At 39.1% G+C, this 19,518-nt stretch overlaps 1 protein-coding gene across 2 annotated transcripts in view; it reads right to left on the bottom strand.

Annotated features, from left to right (window-relative positions):
* Positions 1-19,518, bottom strand: part of LOC125239368 — a 64,804-nt gene that overhangs the window by 12,095 nt on the left and 33,191 nt on the right. For both annotated transcript variants that reach the window (XM_048146929.1, XM_048146930.1), the window contains exon 2: positions 10,408-10,425. In XM_048146929.1, the coding sequence (XP_048002886.1) occupies positions 10,408-10,425 (18 nt within the window). The remainder of the gene's footprint in view (positions 1-10,407; positions 10,426-19,518) is intronic.

Below are 19,518 nucleotides of genomic sequence, written 5' to 3'. Positions count from 1 at the left end.
GGCGTAGCGTAGGCTCAAACATGTGATTTGAAGCTTTCTTATTTACTGTCCAAGGTGTGTATACTATTATTCTGTTCGACGTAGCTAAGGACGCGGTAACTTCGTTTAGCGCAGCAGCCTCAAATTTGTGCGGCCAGAAGACAGGAGAATTATTTTGTAAAAGACAAGTTTATCGATAGTTTATCGATAACAACACTACAACAATACTTCCCTCTATTGTCTATTACGCCACAACCATAGACAATCGGACCCAATTACAGACGAGCGGTGTTCCCGCGCTTTTTGTCGTCATGGGAAGTATCGTGGCGGAAGTGAATGTAGACATAGACTGTTTTTTTTTTAATCTGGGTAGACGATGGATGTTAATGTTACTGCCAAATCGAATTATAGACTTGCGTGTGTGTAATTTTAATTATAATGGGTAAAAATCAATGAAAACATTTTTCATACATTTACTAGGACAGTGTCGTCATCCTCCTTGCGTTAATCCCGGCATTTTGCCAGGGTTCATGGGAGCCTGGAGTCCGCTTTGACAACTTATCCCAAGATTGCCAGAAACTAGTTTTACGAAAGCGACTGCCATCTGACCTTCCAACCCGAAGGGTACCTAGGCCTTGTTGGAATTAGTCCGGTTTCCTCACGATGTTTTTTTCACCGAAAAGCGACTGGCAAATATCAAATGACATTTCGCACATTCGAAAAACTCATTGGTACGAGCCGGGGTTCGAACCCGCGACCTCCGGATCGTAAGTCGCACGCTCTTACCGCTAGGCCACCAGCGCTTCTATTTACTAGTACAGTAATGACATTTATAATTTCTTAAAAGTTCATTAAAGGTTCATTGCCAAGACAAAAATCAGTCCGTAATAGTCCTCTAGAAGGAACACTTATATTTGTCAGTGTGGTGACGGGTTAAGAATTTCATTTCAACACCCCCTTTCTTCCCGTGGGTGTCGTAGAAGTCGACTGTGGGATATGGGTTTTAAATTAAATAAATAATAAATAAATAAATATTGGGGGACACCTTACACAGATCAACTTAGCCCCAAACTAAGCAAAGCTTGTACTATGGGTGCTAAGCGACGATATATATACTTAAATAGATAAATACATACTTATATACATAGAAAACATCCATGACTCGGGAACAAATATTATTTTGTGCTCATCACACAAATAAATGCCCTTACCGGGATTCGAACCCAGGACCGCGCAATTGTGGCGTAGGCAGGCAACCTGTCACTGCAATACACCTTTTAATTGTACTATAATGACAGTCTTCCGAAATCACTAAAGAAACGAACCACGTCGGTAGGTAATGGTTACGTTTCCTTCCGCTAGTTTTAGCTTGTTAAGAGAAGTTCTGATTTCCGTGTGAGTTGATTGATTTGACGATTTCCCATCGTGGTTAATGATTAATGAAATGAGAGATGTTTTGTTAAATATTGCAATAATATTATTGAAAGGCTTAAAAAGTTATTTAAAACAACTCGAAGAGCGTGCGACTTTGAGGCTTGCCACAGACAGTCTTAAAAATTCATAATCTTAAAAAAAAATTGTATGCAAATTGACACTGACAGATCTGTCAGTGTCAGTTTGAACTGTCAGTTTGCATACAATTTTTTTTTAAGATTATGAATTTTTAAGACTGTGGCAAGCCTGAGAAATCCCGGCTCGCACCAATGAGTTATTTGAAACTTATTGAACGAAACGTCATTTTGATATTTTCCAGTCACTTTTCGGTGAAGAAAAATATCGCGAGGAAACCGGACAATGAAAACAACCCACAACAACAATGTAAGGAAGGGAAAATATGTTTATAAATTAAAGGAAAAATAGAAAAATTCACACCTCCGTCAGGACTCGAACCTGCGACCCCTGCTTGCCGGGGAAAACAGATTAGCATCAAGGATTACTTATATAGGACTAGCTCATATTGAATACGAAAATTGCGAAATGATTCATATAAACGACCATCCCCCATTTTAGGGAAAGGGGGGTTTGAAAGAGACAAAAAGTAGCATGTCACTCTCCATCTCTTCAACTATCTCCACTTAAAAAATCACGTCAATTCGTCGCTCCGTTTTGCCGTGAAAGACGGACAAACAGACACACACACTTTCCCATTTAAAATATTAGTTTGGATTTACAATCTACATACTAAGAATCGTACCTCCATTTTTAGCGCCATCTATTAAATACTATCATAACTACACTGATGATGCCTACAATTTTTTTTTTCAAAATGTGTATTGACGTGATATCAAGATATTAAAATAAAGAAGCATGTCATTTGTTCTTATAAAAAATAAAAACATGCTAAATTATTTGGAGATACTATGATTTTGGCCACTTTCCCATTTGTAATATTAGTATGGATGTATGGAGGACTCGATTCGACGCGGCTCGATTCGAAGTGGATACCAGCCTTTATGTTCGAGCAACTTAAAGGACGATGAGACCGGTTCTCAAACTTTCCACCGCGACCTCTGTTACGTCAACAACCAGTTTGCTATTAACCTGACTATACTATACTTATCATAAGTTAAGATGGCTTTCTCTTTCACTCACGACTGGGGTTGCCTCAGGGTCGCTTTTAGATTTTAGTTCGTGATTGGTTAATGGTCTTGTGAATAAATCATTCACTCATTCATTCATTCATTTATTCATTCATTCATTAATGGGCTATTTCTAGAATAGCGGCTGATTTTTTCAGACCGATTTTTGAACGTCAGCCACTAGATTTCATTTTCTTTCAATATCTGTGCAATTCCTGAAAAGTTTGTACATTTGGATCACGTCCCCGATTTTGATAAAAATTGGTAGAGAGGCTGATAAGAGTCCGTGATGCTGAGCAAGATCCACTAGGTTTCCCAAAATGTCCTATGTAGTTTGTATGAAACCTTCCTTTTTTGTTACCAGATGTTTATACATTTTCGGTAACAAAAAAGGAAAGTTTCATACAATCAACCTAGGACATTTTGGGAAACCTAGTGGATCTTGCATCACGGACTCTATCAGCCTACCAATTTTTATCAAAATCGGAGACGTGATCCAAATGTACAAACTTAATTCATAATTCATAATTCATAATTCATTTATTGCATTTGTAATCATGTGTTACACAAGGTCTTACAATAGGCTTATCGGGAATTGCTGATCTCCACTACTAGCCATTTAACACAACACATAACTAATACCTAAAGTAAAGGACACCATTCTACATAAAGAATGTAGGTAAATTACAAACAATGAATGTAGTACAACTTATCCTACAAATAAAACTAAATTAAATCTAAAATACCTAAATATCTTACATTAGGTATAAAAAAAAACCTACTGGAAGAGGCCTCCCCGCGTAACCCCTGGTGCAAAGGTGCCCATCACTCTCGCCGCGTTACCGCGTTGAATAGCAATGGACAGCCATTTAAATTGTACCAATAGGATTGAAAACGAACGGCCAATACCACAAGATTTTCAAACATAGCATTCGACCGTTTTTTACAGACTTTTGAATGGCGAAGACTTGCGCTCGATTTTCAAAAATTGGTCCCCTGGTGCCGTAGCCGAATGGCATTTCTGCGACGCGAAACGAAAACGAATCGCCGCGAAAGGTAGTCCGGCTCTGTCGCGCCAATACGCAAGAGCGATAGATTTTTTTTTTTTATACTACGTCGGTGGCAAACAAGTATACGGCCCGCCTGATGTAAAGCGGTCACCGTAACCTATGGACGCCTGCAACTCAAACAGTGTCACATGCGCGTTGCCACCCCATTAGAAACTTGTACATTCCCTTTTGCTGTGTTAAGTACACAGCAAAAAGGAGTGTACAAGTTCCAAGGAGGGTTCGGGTTGCCGACGACTCAAAGGACAATAAACGGAACAAGTTAGTTCCGTAAGTCCTCCCGTCATCAGCACACCGCACCCTCGTTGAGCTCTGGCAGCCTTACTCACCGACAGGAACACAACACTATGAGTAGGGTCTAGTGAGTGCTATTTGGCTGCGGTCTTCTGTAAGGCGGAGGTACTACCCCAGTTGGGCTCTGCTCTAGATAGATATCTACGAGCGTTTCGTGAGCGTTTGTGCCATTCGGCTACGCACCCTGATCAGATTTTGGTTTTGTTGAGCTCTAAGGTGTAGTACCAATGCTCGACAGTGTCCCGAGTAGATGATAAGTTTTGAAGACTCCCGGCCTTTGCCACGGCTCATGGGAGCCTGGAGTCCGCTTTGGCAACTAATCCCAAGATTTGGCGTAGGCACTAGTTTTACGAAAGCGACTGCCATGTGACCTTTCAACCCGAAGGGTAACTAGGCCTTATTGGAATCAGTCCGGTTTCCTCACGATGTTTTCTTTCACCGTAAAGCGACTGGCAAACATCAAATGACATTTCGCACATAAGTTCCGAAAAACTCATTGGTACGAGCCGGGTTTCGAACCCGCGACCTCCGGATCGAAAGTCGCACGCTCTTACCGCTAGGCCACCAGCGCTTTAGAGACTCATTTTATACCTGTAAATGTATGTAATAGGACCGCTCTAAGCAAATCTTGTCACTAAATAATACTTAGGGATGTACCGACTAGTCGGGAAAGCCGACTATCCGGCCACTTTTGTAGTCGGCGATTAGTCGGCGACTAGTCGGCAAAAAAGGCCGATTAGTCGGCACTTTACAAGTGATAGAAAAACAGTATAAAGATAAATCAACAGCTGATGTGGTTGTATTATACCTATTTGTTATGCCTTTCTTAGTCAAAACAACAAATATCAGTCATCACAGAAACTTAGGACTATCAACATCATAGGCAGGATCACTAATTCACTACCTGCTATGCCAAACCGGTTGTTAAAAATGGAAAATGTACATAAATATTCTCATGGACCTTTCAACCTGTAAAAAAAACATGAAAAGCGCGAACGAAGGACCAAAGACGACATTCAAAATGTGAATTTAGTCGAAAAAACTGTTTTCGCCGACTAGTCGGCCGACTAATCGGCCACCCCAGTGCCGACTAGTCGGTAGTCGGCCTAGTCGGCCAAATCAATAGTCGGTACATCCCTACTAAATAATACACACATAATGTGATACGAACATAATGTGATGTTCGAAACGTCGGGCCTAATATAAATGTAAGTGTTTACGCGATTAAGTCCCGTTTTGTTCTAAAATTATAAATAATAATGCTTTCAATTTGTAGAGGCTAACAATCATAACAATATCATAACTATTCCAAATTTTTAAACGGTTGCATGAGTAGTTCTCGAGATACTTAGAAATCTGACAGACAGACAGACGGACAGAGTCGCACTATAAGGGTTTCTTCTGTACATTTTTGGTACGAAACCCAAAAAAAGGCGCGGAATTAAAATTTTCTGTTGACGATAAAACATCGCTCTTACATTTTCAATATTTTTTAACCGACTTCCAAACCACAAGGGAGGTCTAGGTATGTTTTTTTCACCACACCAACAGGTAAAAGACTCCCTTTGCTATTCGAAAATAGATAGCAAAATTGCATTTTATCAGATTTTATCCACAAGAGTGCAAAGTAATTTCATACAAAATTTAACTTGATGTGTTGAGCTTGCTGGTAGAATTTACCATTTAGATTGATGAATTTGATTTAGTTTGATGTTTTATAGTCAGTATTTTGTTCGTGTTGGTGTGGTGAAAAATGTTGTGTTTCACTCGGTGACAAAGTTTGTTTAACCTTCGTGCCTTGAAACCCTCGCAACGCTCTTCAAGATTTGCTCCCATGTAAAACAAATAATTGTTATGTGTTGGCTCGTCGATCATTCCGCCAACGTCAAGGTTGGCCGGTGAGCTGGACATTTTTCAAAATGGCCGCCTTTTATGGTGACAAGATTTGCTACATTTGAAATCCATTTTTCATAACCAAATAAATACAAACCTGATCCGCCACATGCTTCGTCAAAACACAGATGTAATCCGCCCAAGCGTCGTCAGATATTTATTCTACATTATCAATAAAACAAACCACAATATCTGCAACACGCTTCGTCAACACACAAAAACTAACATAACAAACCTTTTCCATCCCCTCTCTGCACGGAGCTTGGCCCGAAAGTTCCCATTTGATTTGCTTGACTGTTAAATGTTGATTTTAATTTTCAAAAGTCAACGAGGTCAAAGAATAATCCGATATTCGCATTAAATGGAAATCGATTATCGGTTACCTGTCGCCTTTCGTTTTCTCTTCGTATGCTAATGTGAGGTTAGGGGTCAATGACCTCACGCCGGTTCACGGGCGCTTCGATATTCTACGAGATGAGATCGGTGAAAATGTTGTAAAGGCCGGTCTAGACGGATTTATTTACCGATTCGATTGGAATAAATTGTCGTGAATATCGACCTCACGTAGGTAAGCTAGGTACTACTAGGCGCAGATTTTATTTCATTTCATTTCATTTCATTTATTGTTATAACTGTGTACAGTGAGATCGCATGCATACATAAATAATTCCAACAGTTTGCCCATTTCGGGCGTACAATATTATAATAACTTAAAACTAGAAAACATCAAACAGCAACAAAATAAATTTAACCATTATATAAAATACCTAAGTAGTAACCTCAGAAATATTTTTTTATGAACAGGAAATTCATATGGTTAGGAATTCACTGAATTATATCAATCACGAGAGCAGATATTTGATAGATTTCTTACAATCGAGTCAAGAATTTTATCAGTTAGGCGAAAAATTGCTTCTTTTGGACCTTCATTGCTAGCATAGCTAATGATAATTAATATAAATATATTAAAATAATTAAATATAAATGTTGGAGCAAAAGCGTTGGTAAGTAGCCTAGCGGTAAGAGCGTGCGACTTCTAATCCGGAGGTCGCGGGTTCGAACCCTGGCTCGTACCAATGAGTTTTTCGGAACTTATGTGCGAAATGTCATTTGAAAATTGCCAGTCGCTTTTCGGTGAAGGAAAACATCGTGAGGAAACCGGGCTAATCCCAATAAGGCCTAGTTACCCTTCGGGTTGGAAGGTCAGATGGCAGTCGCTTTCGTAAAAACTAAGCCTACGCCAAATCTTGGGATTATTTGTCAAAGCGGACCCCAGGCTCCCATGAGCCGTGGCAATATGCCGGGATAACGCAAGGAGGATGATGATGATACCTAAATGTTGGGGGACACGAGGGGCCCGTTTCTCGAAAGGTACAAGCCTTGTATTACAAGTGTGTTTCCATGACAACCCATACGATTTGACAGTTCGCGCACTTGTAATACAAGGCTTGTACCTTTCGAGAAACGGGCCCCTGGCACAAATCTACGTAGCTTCAAAGCTTGTAGGTACTAATAAAATCATGGGTGCTAACAAGTTTAAGATATCATTCATACAAATCCCATTCATTAATCCGTACCGGGTCTTTTCTGATGCAAAGGCTGTCTATCGCAATTCAGCGTGGGAACGCATCGAGTGTGATGGGCACCTTTGCGTCTGGGGAGGCTTGGAACGAGTTTTGTGAATAGAATTTAGTTTTATAGTAATGTTTGTTTTAATTGAGTAGTATTATATTAATTAGTATTTTTAAGTTAGTTTTACATTGTACCGATGCCTTTTGAATAAATAAAGTGTTTTTTTTTTTTTCATTAATATCATTTAATCGACGAACAAAAATACTTGCAGCAAAACTGGTAAGTTGACCCCGGGTTCAAGAGTAAAAGTCATCCGTAATATAATACCTTGTAACGTATAATGTAATAACTTAATAAGTGAAAGCTGCGGTCAACCAACTCACAAGTGTAAACCAAACGAGATTGGTTTCAGATTGCTTGTTTAGTGATTGTGGTTAGGTTTTTTCGCACTTGTTTGCAATACCTAAATGTTTGAGGCAATGCGGTAATAGTAGGTATATTACGATACAAGTGCGGATAAATCGAAACGTGTGGCGATAAATTAAAACACGACCGGGAGTGTTTTAAAATATGTAATGTAATCTCGTAATGACGTTTTATATTTATTTATTTACTAGCCTTTGCCCCCGGCTTCGCTCGCGTTATAAAGAGACAATAAGTAGCCTATGACACTCTCCGTCCCTTCAACTATCTCCATTTAAAAAATCACGTCAATTCGTCGCTCCGTTTTGCCGTGAAAGACGGACAAACAAACAGACACACACAATTTCCCATTTATAATATTAGTGCTCACTGGTGCTACTTTATGGCACAAGCGCGGATCCAGCTTCGTGCCCAGGGGGGGGGGGAGGGGTCACGTGGTAAAGGCCCAGGCCCCAGAGGGGGGGTCACGTGGTCTATTTGTATGGCCAACCTAGGCTCCAGGGGGGGGGTCATGACCCCCATGACCCCCCCTGGATCCGCGCATGTTATGGCACTATAGACAATTATGTGCTGAAATACATGTAGGTAGGTATATTTCGTTACTAGTGCAGAAAGTCCAGATATCTCGTGTCAAGATATCTCGGGGGGACTCGTAATGACGTTTCTGCATGTGTAACGAACGACGGCGTTTTTAATACTGTTGCGAAAAAATAAAAATACTTACAAGCTTACAACAATGAGCGAAGAAAAACTATTAAAGACTGTTTATTTTTTTTTAACCCCCGATACAAAAACGAAGGGGTGTTATAAGTTTGACGTGTCTGTCTGTCTGTCTGTCTGTTCGTCTGTCTGTCTGTGTGTGTGTCTGTCTGTGGCATCGTAGCTCCCGAACGGATGAACCGATTTAGATTTAGTTTTTTTTGTCTGAAAGCTGAGTTAGTCGGGAGTGTTCTTAGCCATGTTTCATGAAAATCGGTCCACCATGTCGCGGTCGGGGGTTTTTTCAAAATTTTAATTTACCGAAATTGGATAATTTAAAAATGCACTAACTGTGTCTCTACAGACGTTCATCTACATGAACGTAACTGAACGCGGTTCTGCCTTAGTGTAACGCCGTGGTTTGCGTGGGCGACGCTTGCGCGACGGCGATGCGACGCATACGAAATCAAACCTTATCGATATGGAAGTAGACGATGCGATGAGACGCGACGGCGACGGTCGCGCGACGCAAGACACGGCGTAAGGCCTGAGTGCGAGCTCATATTGGGCGTCAGCGGGGCGGGGCGTGCGGCGTGCATGTAAAACAATTGAAGCTCATACAAGTGTACTGAGACGACGCTGAGAAATACAAACAAACATGCATGGCCCGAACCAGAAACTACAAAAAACGAATAGCAATTAAAATAATTGTATTATGTATAGAGGACACAGTTCAGGGTGGCTAGCCGAATGGCACAATCGCTCACGAAACGCTCACGAAACGAAGCGCTAGTAGATATCTATCTCTATCGCGCTTGCGTATTGGCGCGACAGAGCCAGCGGCGTATCGCTTTCGTTTGGCGTCGGAGAAATGCCATTCGGCTACGGGGCCAGATAAGAAAGCACATCAAATATTTTATATTTTATGTTGTGTAGGTAAATTACATATTTAATGATATTGAGATTCATATTATCTTTTTCTTCTGTGACAATTTGATATGTTTTCTCTGAAGAAGAACGACGTATTATTAAGCAATAATATAATTTATTGAAATTAATTTCCATAGAGTACCTAGTCTGTTCATATTCTTTGATGAATACTTTTGCATGTTAAATTGTATCTTGTTATTTAATGCATGTTAATTATAAGACGTAATGTTTTGAAAAGAAGTTGCCCGCCGAGTTTCTTGCCGGTCCCATAGTGGATACCCCCCTCCCAACTGAGGGGGGACTGAAATCTTCTCGAGGCTGAGGCGTAGAGTTAGGGCCGGCGTAGCTTTATTTGACGTTCAAATGCGCATTGTAATATGCCTACTTGAAAAATAAATATTTCATTTTCATTTTCATTTACGCTCGTCCGCCCCGCTGCACTGCCACGACATTAGTCTAAGCGCGGCAGCGGCGAGCGGCAGCCATACGTGCGAATGAAAAGTCCCATCGCTGTGTCTCGCTTCAATGTATCGGATCGTGAAAACGCACTTACACTTAAGGGTGCGCGCCCACGGGCGACAAAGTTGCTCGGCGACTTACGTATTTGTATGAAAAGTTGCGTCGCTTCGTGTGCGCACTTTCATACTAAGCCCATCGATGATGTAAGCTAAGCGACAAAAAAGTCGCCGCCAAAAGTTGAGCGTGTGCGCGCTCTCTAAGAAAACTTTTAAATACTGGTTCTGAACACTAGCTATTTCTATACATATATATGATTTCTTATCTTCTTTTGAAGAGAATTTTGCATATAAATATAAAACGAAATCTTAATGAATATAAATCGTTGCGAGATCATCAAATCATCATTTTAAAGAGTTTAATTAGCGCGATGTCGTGTCGTGAGGCAGAAAGTGAAAACATGAATGCCTTTAGCCGTAGGTTGTTCTGTTAGTTGAATCTTTACCATCTCTTACCGATCTCCGCCGCGTAATCTGAAACAAATAAATAATTATTAAGTAAACATTTATTCAGTGTTCTTACAAAAGTTATAAATAGTTAATTACTTAATAAGTACCATACATTAAAAATTACAAAACAGACACACATAAAAAAAGGTAGGATACCTAAAGGAACCCGTTCTGGGCCATGCCGGGTCCAAAGGTCCCCATCACGCTAGCAGCGTTACCCCGCTGTACGGCGATGGAGACCTCTGTTGTGCAAGGAAATTGACCACCAGACACCCAGACAAGTTTGGTGGAAACCTCCTTCACTATCTGCTTGGTGTCTGATGACCATTTATTATAAATGGGGAAGTGTGTGTGTCTGTTTGTTCGTCCTTCTTTCACGGCAAAACGGAGCGACGAATTGTCGTGATTTTTTGAGATAGTTGAAGGGATGGAGAGTGACATAGGCTACTTTTTGTCTCTTTCTGACGCGAGCGAAGCCGCGAGTAAAAGCTAGTCCATAAATAAATGGGAAAGTGTGTATGTCTGTTTGTTTGTCCGTCTTTCACGGCAAAACGGAGCGACGAATTGACGTGATTTTTTGAGATAGTTGAAGGGATAGAGAGTGACATAGGCTACTTTTTGTCTCTTTCTGACGCAAGCGAAGCTGCGGGAAAAGCTAGTACCTAAGTAATATTTATAATCGGCTGTTTAGGTTTAAGTTGATTTATTATGTTCATTTGCTAACTTTATTGTTGATTTTATTGTTATACGAATTTACTTTTCGCACGTGTATCGTACGACGTTTTTCAGTACAGATGGCCCTCCGAAGTTTCGACCTAACATTTAATGAACCAAACTGAAATAGTTATCATACACGAAAGGAAAAAACGACAAAGCCCACTGGTGGCCGAGCCGGGAATGGAACCCGGGTCTTCAGCTTACGCGACTAACGTCCTTACCACTAGACCACCCGCCCGCCCGCGTGGGTCACCAGTGGGCCTTGTCGTTTTTCCTTCGTGTATGATATCTATTTCAGTTTATAATTTAACTAGCTTCTTCCCGCGGCTTCGCTCGCGTTAAAAAGAGACAAAAAGTAGCCTATGTCACTCTCCATCCCTTCAACTATCTCCACTTAAAAAATCACGACAATTCGTCGCTCCGTTTTGCCGTGAAGGACGGACAAACAAACAGACACACACACTTTCCCATTTATAATATTAGTATGGTTATAGTTGTGTGACTACTTGAAAAACAACGAATCAAAAAATATTTTGATTTGTTTCCTAGTTGTATTTAATGAACCACTCTTGGTGTATATCTGGCTTGTTGTATATTACTATTTAAGTATGTCTATTTATATTCTCTTATATGTGTATGTTTATTCAATTTGTATGTTGGACATTAGAATAATTATGTTTTTTTTTTATTTCGAAGCACCTAGTCTTTTTGATTATGTTTGTTATTTCCGCTACCCAAAGGTTGTCTGGTAGAGATCGCTCTTTAGCGATAAGGCCGCCTGTTGTCTGCCTCTATTTATAATCATTTGTTTTGTCTCCACTGTATCTTTTGCTGAGGTGTGCCAATAAAGAGTACATCTATCTACAGTGCTGGACAAAATGCATCATACACCGACATATAAAATAAACTTTCTATCATAATTTCTTTACCCTTAAACTTAACATCACAGTTGTGTTGGAAAACTTTTAGCTAATTTCATGGCGTACAACATACAGACAATAACATATCAATGATTGGACAATTATTGTTTTACATGGGTATAAATATAAATATTAGTACTTTTGGCTCTGGACAAATTTGATCATACAGTAATTAAAATACGAATGAAATGCAATGTATAAGTGTGTATGGCTTTCATCTGCTTTAGATATGGCTGCTTGTCTCGGAGGAACATTTTCAGTTACAAACTGAAGGTATTTATCTAACCCAAGCTTTTTCCTGTGTGCCTACTAAAGTAGGCAAAGTGGGTATAATTCAGAATAACATTTGATATTTTCTTTGTTTTTCCAAAAACTTCCTTAAATTTTGGCTAGGATTGATAACATGAGACTATGTTAGCCATTGAAGCTACTTAATCCTATGAATCACAACGAACGCATGAAATAGACATACTAGTATTTTCTTTCAGTCATCTTTATTAAACACATCATATATATTCAGACGGGCGATGATATCTATCTTGCACTGAAAACAATGTATATCTTCATTCACGATAATCACGATGTTGTAACACTGGTGCACCCAAACGTAACCTTTATAAGTATTGCATAACACACAATCTTCTCGCTCAATTAAACACAGAAATGCGTCAAAATAAACCCAAAGTACCAAAAATACGTATCATTACACTCGCGCGCATTCGAGTGAGACATCTCCGAAATTACGTAATATGCGGACGGGCCCTATTCTACTTACTTCAGTTTAAGATTGCGACATGGGCCCATTCTGAATATGTATTATATTATATTCACTTTTAAGGTTCCGTACCAAAATAAAGAAAGCGGACGCGGCTACAGAGGCTTCAGAGACATAAAAGACGCAAATACCAAATAATCTTTGCAAATAATTACGGAGGTCTCGACGCCAATTACAACTTTGTTGCTTTTGGCAAAGAAAATTGTAGTTAGTATGTGTGGAATGCATATAGACTTACTGCGTTTTAACTTTGAGGATCAGCGTGAGATACGAGATTTTGTAAAAGTAGTGACGATATCTTGAATAAGGATTCGCAAGATAAGTCACATTTAATGTTGTTGGTAGAGGTGCCTATAAATTTAAAGTAATGCCTTTTGGAATTACGCTTCAACAACGGACGGTCTTATCGCCAAAAAGCTTATTGTGTGGCTCTTACTATTGCATAAACATTTTTGGCAGGTGTCTAGCCAATCGACCTCGCCCAAACCGGTAAGGTGACATGGCCAAAACGCCGGTTTGCTTTCGTATAATATCAATAAGGATGATGTTGACTTTCGTTCACTTTCACTCACGGAATGTTGTTTGACCGCTCTAGGAACTTTGAACTAATATTGACCGAACGACGGGTACCTCGGCGGTCGAGGTGGTGTAGCGGTTTATCACGTCAGCCGCGTTAGCTGGAGACGCGGGTTCGATTCCCGGCTTCGCCACCAGTGGGCTTGATCGCTTTTTCTTTAGTGTGTGGTATCTATTTCAGTTTATAATTTATATATAGTAGTGTTGTTACTTAAAAAAAAAAACAAATCAAAAAATATTTAATAAAATAATTAGATTTGTTCCTTACATAATATTGACCGTTTGACCATTTCTATGTGGCCTTGTGGTCTAAAGTTTTAACGTCCTAAAAATCTAAAGTCTCTGAACCGATTAAGGCATACCGGGTGTCCCTAAAATCTACGCCAAAATCAAAAGGCATGATAGGACCTTCCTGCCTTTCCAACTTGTCTTATTAAACATTTGACAACCACTTGTAAAATGTAATTTGTAGCTTCGAGAAATGGGCCCCAAATTCAGATTACATTTTTAACCCCCGACGCAAAAACGACTGTTTGTGTGTCTGTCTGTGCCATCGTAGCTCCCGAACGGATGAACCGATTTAGATTTAGTTTTTCTGTCCGAAAGCTGAGTTATAAGTTTACGTGAAGCTCAGGCATGACTTTTTGTCCAATTTCTGACGTAACTGAGTGATGAGTCACCGTACTTCCGGCCTTTAGAGGGCACCGCCGCAGGTCATCGTTCGACAACGCTTTCACGGTAGGCACAGGAAATGTTAGACCAGTCGGCAAAGTTAACACTTGTGTAAGGAACCGTCGCTTGCATTTCCGGACTGTGTGCGTCCGTATTAGCCGAATACACAAACGCTCACGAAACGCTAAAAATCTCTTTCGTAGCTATCTATGTCTATCGCTCTTGCGTATTGGCGCGACAGAGCCAGACTACATTTCTGCGGCGTTTCGGTGGCGTTCCGCGTCGCAAAAATGCCATTCGGCTATGGGGCTTGTATTACGTAGAGTGCGTCTCACGAAAAGCTCCAAAGCATATGTCGGACACTGGCGATCAAATGTATGAAAGGGGCGCGTTCCTATTATAGCACACAGTCTAAGCTGGTGTAGGCGAACGCGTATATCGCAAAATATAAGGTCATATGCATTGTAAAGCAATACAAGTTCAAAGTGCCTACTTTTCGCACGTGTATCGTAATATATTAAACTGTTATAATATACTTGATTGATTTTTACCGGGTGCCAAAGCGAAAAGAGGTCATTGGGAATCTCAGTATCATTAGCAATTACGTTAAACAAATTGTTGTATACCTTTATCAGTGTCATTAGGTCATTACTAGGCTTAGGACTTTTTATCGCATACCGTGGTTCTAAAATCCGTGGAATCGCCATATGAAAGATTTTCGAAGTCAAAGACCATATTAAATATAAATATTTATACATACCTACTGATAATGTTACTAAATAAGCTAAACTAAGCCTAGTCATTACGTCGGTTTTGAAAACTAACATACATATAACACCCTTGTCTCACAATATATCAGTATATACAGGGTGTCCCACGGCGATGCCACATGGAGGGAAAGTACCTTAAATATCATAGATAGCATATTTTGCTGAAAGAAGACTTTATTTTATTTTCAAAACTTAGTAAAGTTGCATTCAAATTTCTTTAATTTTTACTATGAGGACTTATACAGGGTGTATTTTGATAGCGGGTCAGTAAGGCCGGAATGAGATCCCGTAGTCCTACATGAAAATAGTCTAACGGGACCAGCCATCAATTTCAAACTGATGAAAATCGGCATTTACAGATTTTGGAAAAAACATACAGGGTGCGAGAAAAAGGACATTTTTGACAAACTTTTTTTTTAGTGCATTGTCGTGAGTTGACCCCTAAGCAATTATTGATACTGAATAGGAATGGAATCGATTGGCATCATAAAAATACCATGTGGAAAAAAAAAAAATGTTTTCATAGAAATTGTATGGGAAAAGTTTTTCGTAATTTGTGACTTTTCTATCCGGAAATTTTTTTTTGGTCCCATACAAGCTTTTGATCCTGGATAGGAATGGGATCGATTGGTGTCAAAAAAAAAATTTGTCAAAAATGCCCTTTTTCTCGCACCCTGTATGTTTTTTCCAAAATCTGTAAATGCCATTTTACAGATTTGAATGCACTTTTACTAAGTTTTGAAAATAAAATGAAGTCTTTTTCAGCAAAATATGCTATCTATGATATTTAAGGTACTTTCCCTCCATGTGGCATCGCCGTGGGACACCCTGTATGGTAAATTGTATGTTTGTTTAAAGTTACATAAAATTTCATTTGACTCGCCCTATTTTACATAATTTCCAAATATTTGCTGTCATGCTGTCATTTTGTCATTTACATATTTGTCCAGTCTTCGCCATGTCATGTCATGTCATGTCATTACGCAATGTTTGTAGATCACATAAGGCACTGGTCCTACCGCGAGCTATCGGCTCTACTACTACTATGAACTATTGGGACTATGAACTATCGGCTATAAAAACGAACAAAAGCTAATCATTTCCGTGTAAATAAAAGAGACACGGCGATGTTTATAGTTACTCGCCCAGCGGTGAGCTATCAATATCGCCGTGTCTCTTTTATTTACACGGGAGTGCTTATCTTTTGTTCGTTTTTATAGCCGATAGCTCATAGCTTACTAGCTCGCGGTGGGTGGACCAGTGACAATTATTACCTATTTGTGACGATCTAAATTTACTGGTACCCCAATATAGATTACTATAGGGACTAAATTAGCTTCATACGATTTGCCTATTAGAGTCCTAACCTGACACATATTTTTTATTGTCTTTTCCAACTCTTTGCTAATGTTTTTTTGTTTTAAATATAAAACATTTAGTAGTTATTAGTCCTTACCTTATGCTTATACAGTATGGTACTTTTTGCTTAAGAAATAATTTTACGATGTACACATATTTGTCGTTTTCTCTTCCTACAGAAAACATACTTCGAAAATGCGTATGAAATTACATAATATTGTTATAACCTATTGTATTTCAATATTCGTTTCTCTGATTTTCATCTCTGTTGAAATATGAGCCACTTCATCCAAACCAAATGCATCAAGTTTGCGTTACCTAACGTCAAGCAGATAAATAACAGCAAAATCCAAATAAAAGGTGATACGCTGGAGTTTGAAGACCAAACTGTTTTCCTGGGAGTCACTTTAGACTCAAAACTGCAATGGCACGCACATATTGCTACTTTAGCTAACAAACTTAGTTCAGCTGCCTACGCAGTAAGGAGAATCAGACAGCTAACAAACGTAGAGACGGCCAGGCTGGTATACTTTGGTTACTTCCATAGTGTTATGTCGTATGGAATTCTGTTATGGGGTAAAGCCGCAGATATTCAGACGATATTTGTGCTGCAAAAGCGAGCTGTACGTTCCATATATGGACTGGGCGCTCGAGCTTCCCTAAGAGAGAAATTCAAAGAGGTGAACATTCTTACCGTTGCCTCTCAGTACATACTTGAGAATATTATGTATGCTAGGAAAAACATCCATGAATACAAGCTTAACAGTGATATCCATAACTATAACACTAGAAACAAACATAAACTTGCCGTGCCCTTCCACCGTCTCCGTAAGGTTAGTACGTCTTTCGTTGGGAACTGTACACGTTTTTATAACAAAATCCCCATTGATGTAGTGAACTTGCCACTCGGCAAATTTAAGTCACATGTTAAGCGCTGTTTGCTAGGTAAAGCTTACTATACGGTAAATGATTTTATAGATGATAAAAATGCCTTTAAGCCAGTAGCTTGATTATGGTAGCAGAAGTTTGTAATACAACCGTACTAGTATCCAGTAAAAATGACACAGCGTAATTTTTCTCATGTGATTGTATTGTATCATTAGTTATGTTAGTAGGACGCTTAGAGACCTTATACACCTCTAAGATTTTTGTTTTCATTATATAGCGTAGTTATATAAAATTTATTTAAAGTATGATAGTACACTGACCCTTAGAGACCTTTACATCTCTAAGTCACGTTGAGCATGTAATTAGTTATGTATAGCTATACTAGGCATTGTTGCCCTCTTTAATGTCACCTACAAGCTTAATGTCGTGTTTCACTGTGTCGATTTTTCTTTTGTCAATTTGCTGTTAGCTTGAACATGTCATGCTCGCTTAAAAGTCTTTGCTTACGGTGGCGTGTTGATCGGGTCGCCACCTTCCCGAATGGAGGTTGAGGGAGGCGATGGCTGAGATACGCGTCATACTCGTGAACGGGTGCTGTTTGTGGAGACTGGTCTGTTCAAGCTTACCTGGGCCACATGTTTTGTTAGATTATTTAACTTTACTTTTGAGCGGATTGCGAGACACTACATTCGGTTCTTGTAAGAATTAAACTTAAGTAAGTAATGTCTTAAGGATGACACTAGAGACCATCACGTAGTCGTTTAATTTAGTTAATTTTAGCTTTTGGACACTTAGAGACTTTATACATCTCTGAGATTTTGATTATATTTTATTTTAAAATAGATTCCTTACTTTAATGACCTTGTTGTCGTTTGATTAAGTTAATGTTAGTTTTTTGGACACTTAGAGACCTTATACATCTCTGAGATTTTGATTATATTTTTAAACTTAATTTGTATCCTTGATTGGCCCTTATTTGTAAACTTGATTTGTTCTTTAATGATTGACAACTAGAGACTTGTACATCTCTTGAAATGTGTAATTTAGCTGTTCATTTTCTGTATTTTTTTTTGTATTATTTGACAAAGGTTTTTACTTTTAAATATTTTAATTTTATAAAATTTGACTCTTGGAGACGCTATACATCTCCATGGATTATTTGATTAAGTATAATATTTTTACTTGTAATATTCAGTCTTTTACAATTAACTATTGAAGTATTATAGATTTCTTTTATCTTTGTATCTGTTTGCACTTTCTTTATGTATTGATTATAGTTAGTAATAATATGACATTTAGAGACTTTATACATCTCTAATTCTATATCAGTGTATAGCTACTTTGCTTATGATTAATATTTTTAGTTAATATTTCATTTGTTTAACTTTAATGAATACTCTGTAATGTTGACATGTAAAAGTGCCCCCGTGGCCTATTTGCTGAATAAATGATTTTGTATTTTGTATTTTTTGTACTTCCTACTCAATTGCGATGTTTTGATTATGTCATGCGTATGTATGTCAAGTGAAATTACAATAAATAAATATAAATAAATATTATAGGACATTATTACACAGATTGACTGAGGCCCACGGTAAGGTCAAGAAGGCTTGTGTTGTGGGTACTCAGACAACTATATATATAATATATAAATACTTATATACAATGCGATATTATGTATATGTTTCATAATAAGGGGTGTTACGCGGTAAATGTGTGTGCCCAGCCCAGGGGGTCACGTGGTCAATTTGTATGGCCAACCTAGGCTCCGGGGAGGTCACCCCCCAACAGGACCCGCGCATGACGACATCCGGAAAATTTCGGGTTACAACTTGGCCTATTATGTTTGCAATTTTATCACTTATCTATGTGGATAAAGCATGAAGCATCCATCACGTTTTGGCAAAAAATGTCCGTGTAAGAGTGACAGATGTGTTATCCACGTGGATAAGTGATAAAATTGGAAGCATAATAGGCCTGCTGACGAGACTAGCTCAGGATTGAGACAGGTGGCGTACCCAATACCTACTAGAAGAGAGGCCTACGTTCAGCAGCAGTTGATTTCTACGACGCGAAACGAAAGCGAAACGCCGCGAAAGGTGGTCTGGCTGGCTAGATAGATATCTTCGAGCGTTTCGTTTCGTGAGCGTTTGTGGCATTCGGCTACGCAAGGATATGAGTATGATGATTTAGGTACCTACTATGTAATCGTCAGCTGTAACTTGTATGACATCAAAGTAAGTCAAATGAAATTTATGATTCAAAATCATATCTGTGTAAGGTGTCTCTGTCTCCCAGGCCCCAATGTCACCCCCAATATTTTTATGTCAGTTTTACCAGCTAGCTTACATCTTCAAATGTTGTATGAAATTAGTTTGCACTCTTGTGAACATCATCATCCTCCTTACGTTATCCCGGCATTTGCCACGGCTCATGGGAG

The sequence above is a fragment of the Leguminivora glycinivorella genome, chromosome 25, assembly GCF_023078275.1.
Source record: "Leguminivora glycinivorella isolate SPB_JAAS2020 chromosome 25, LegGlyc_1.1, whole genome shotgun sequence".
Classification (NCBI taxonomy): domain Eukaryota; kingdom Metazoa; phylum Arthropoda; class Insecta; order Lepidoptera; family Tortricidae; genus Leguminivora; species Leguminivora glycinivorella.
The sequence above is the reverse complement of the archived record's forward strand: the minus strand, read 5'-3'. Positions and strand labels throughout refer to the sequence as shown.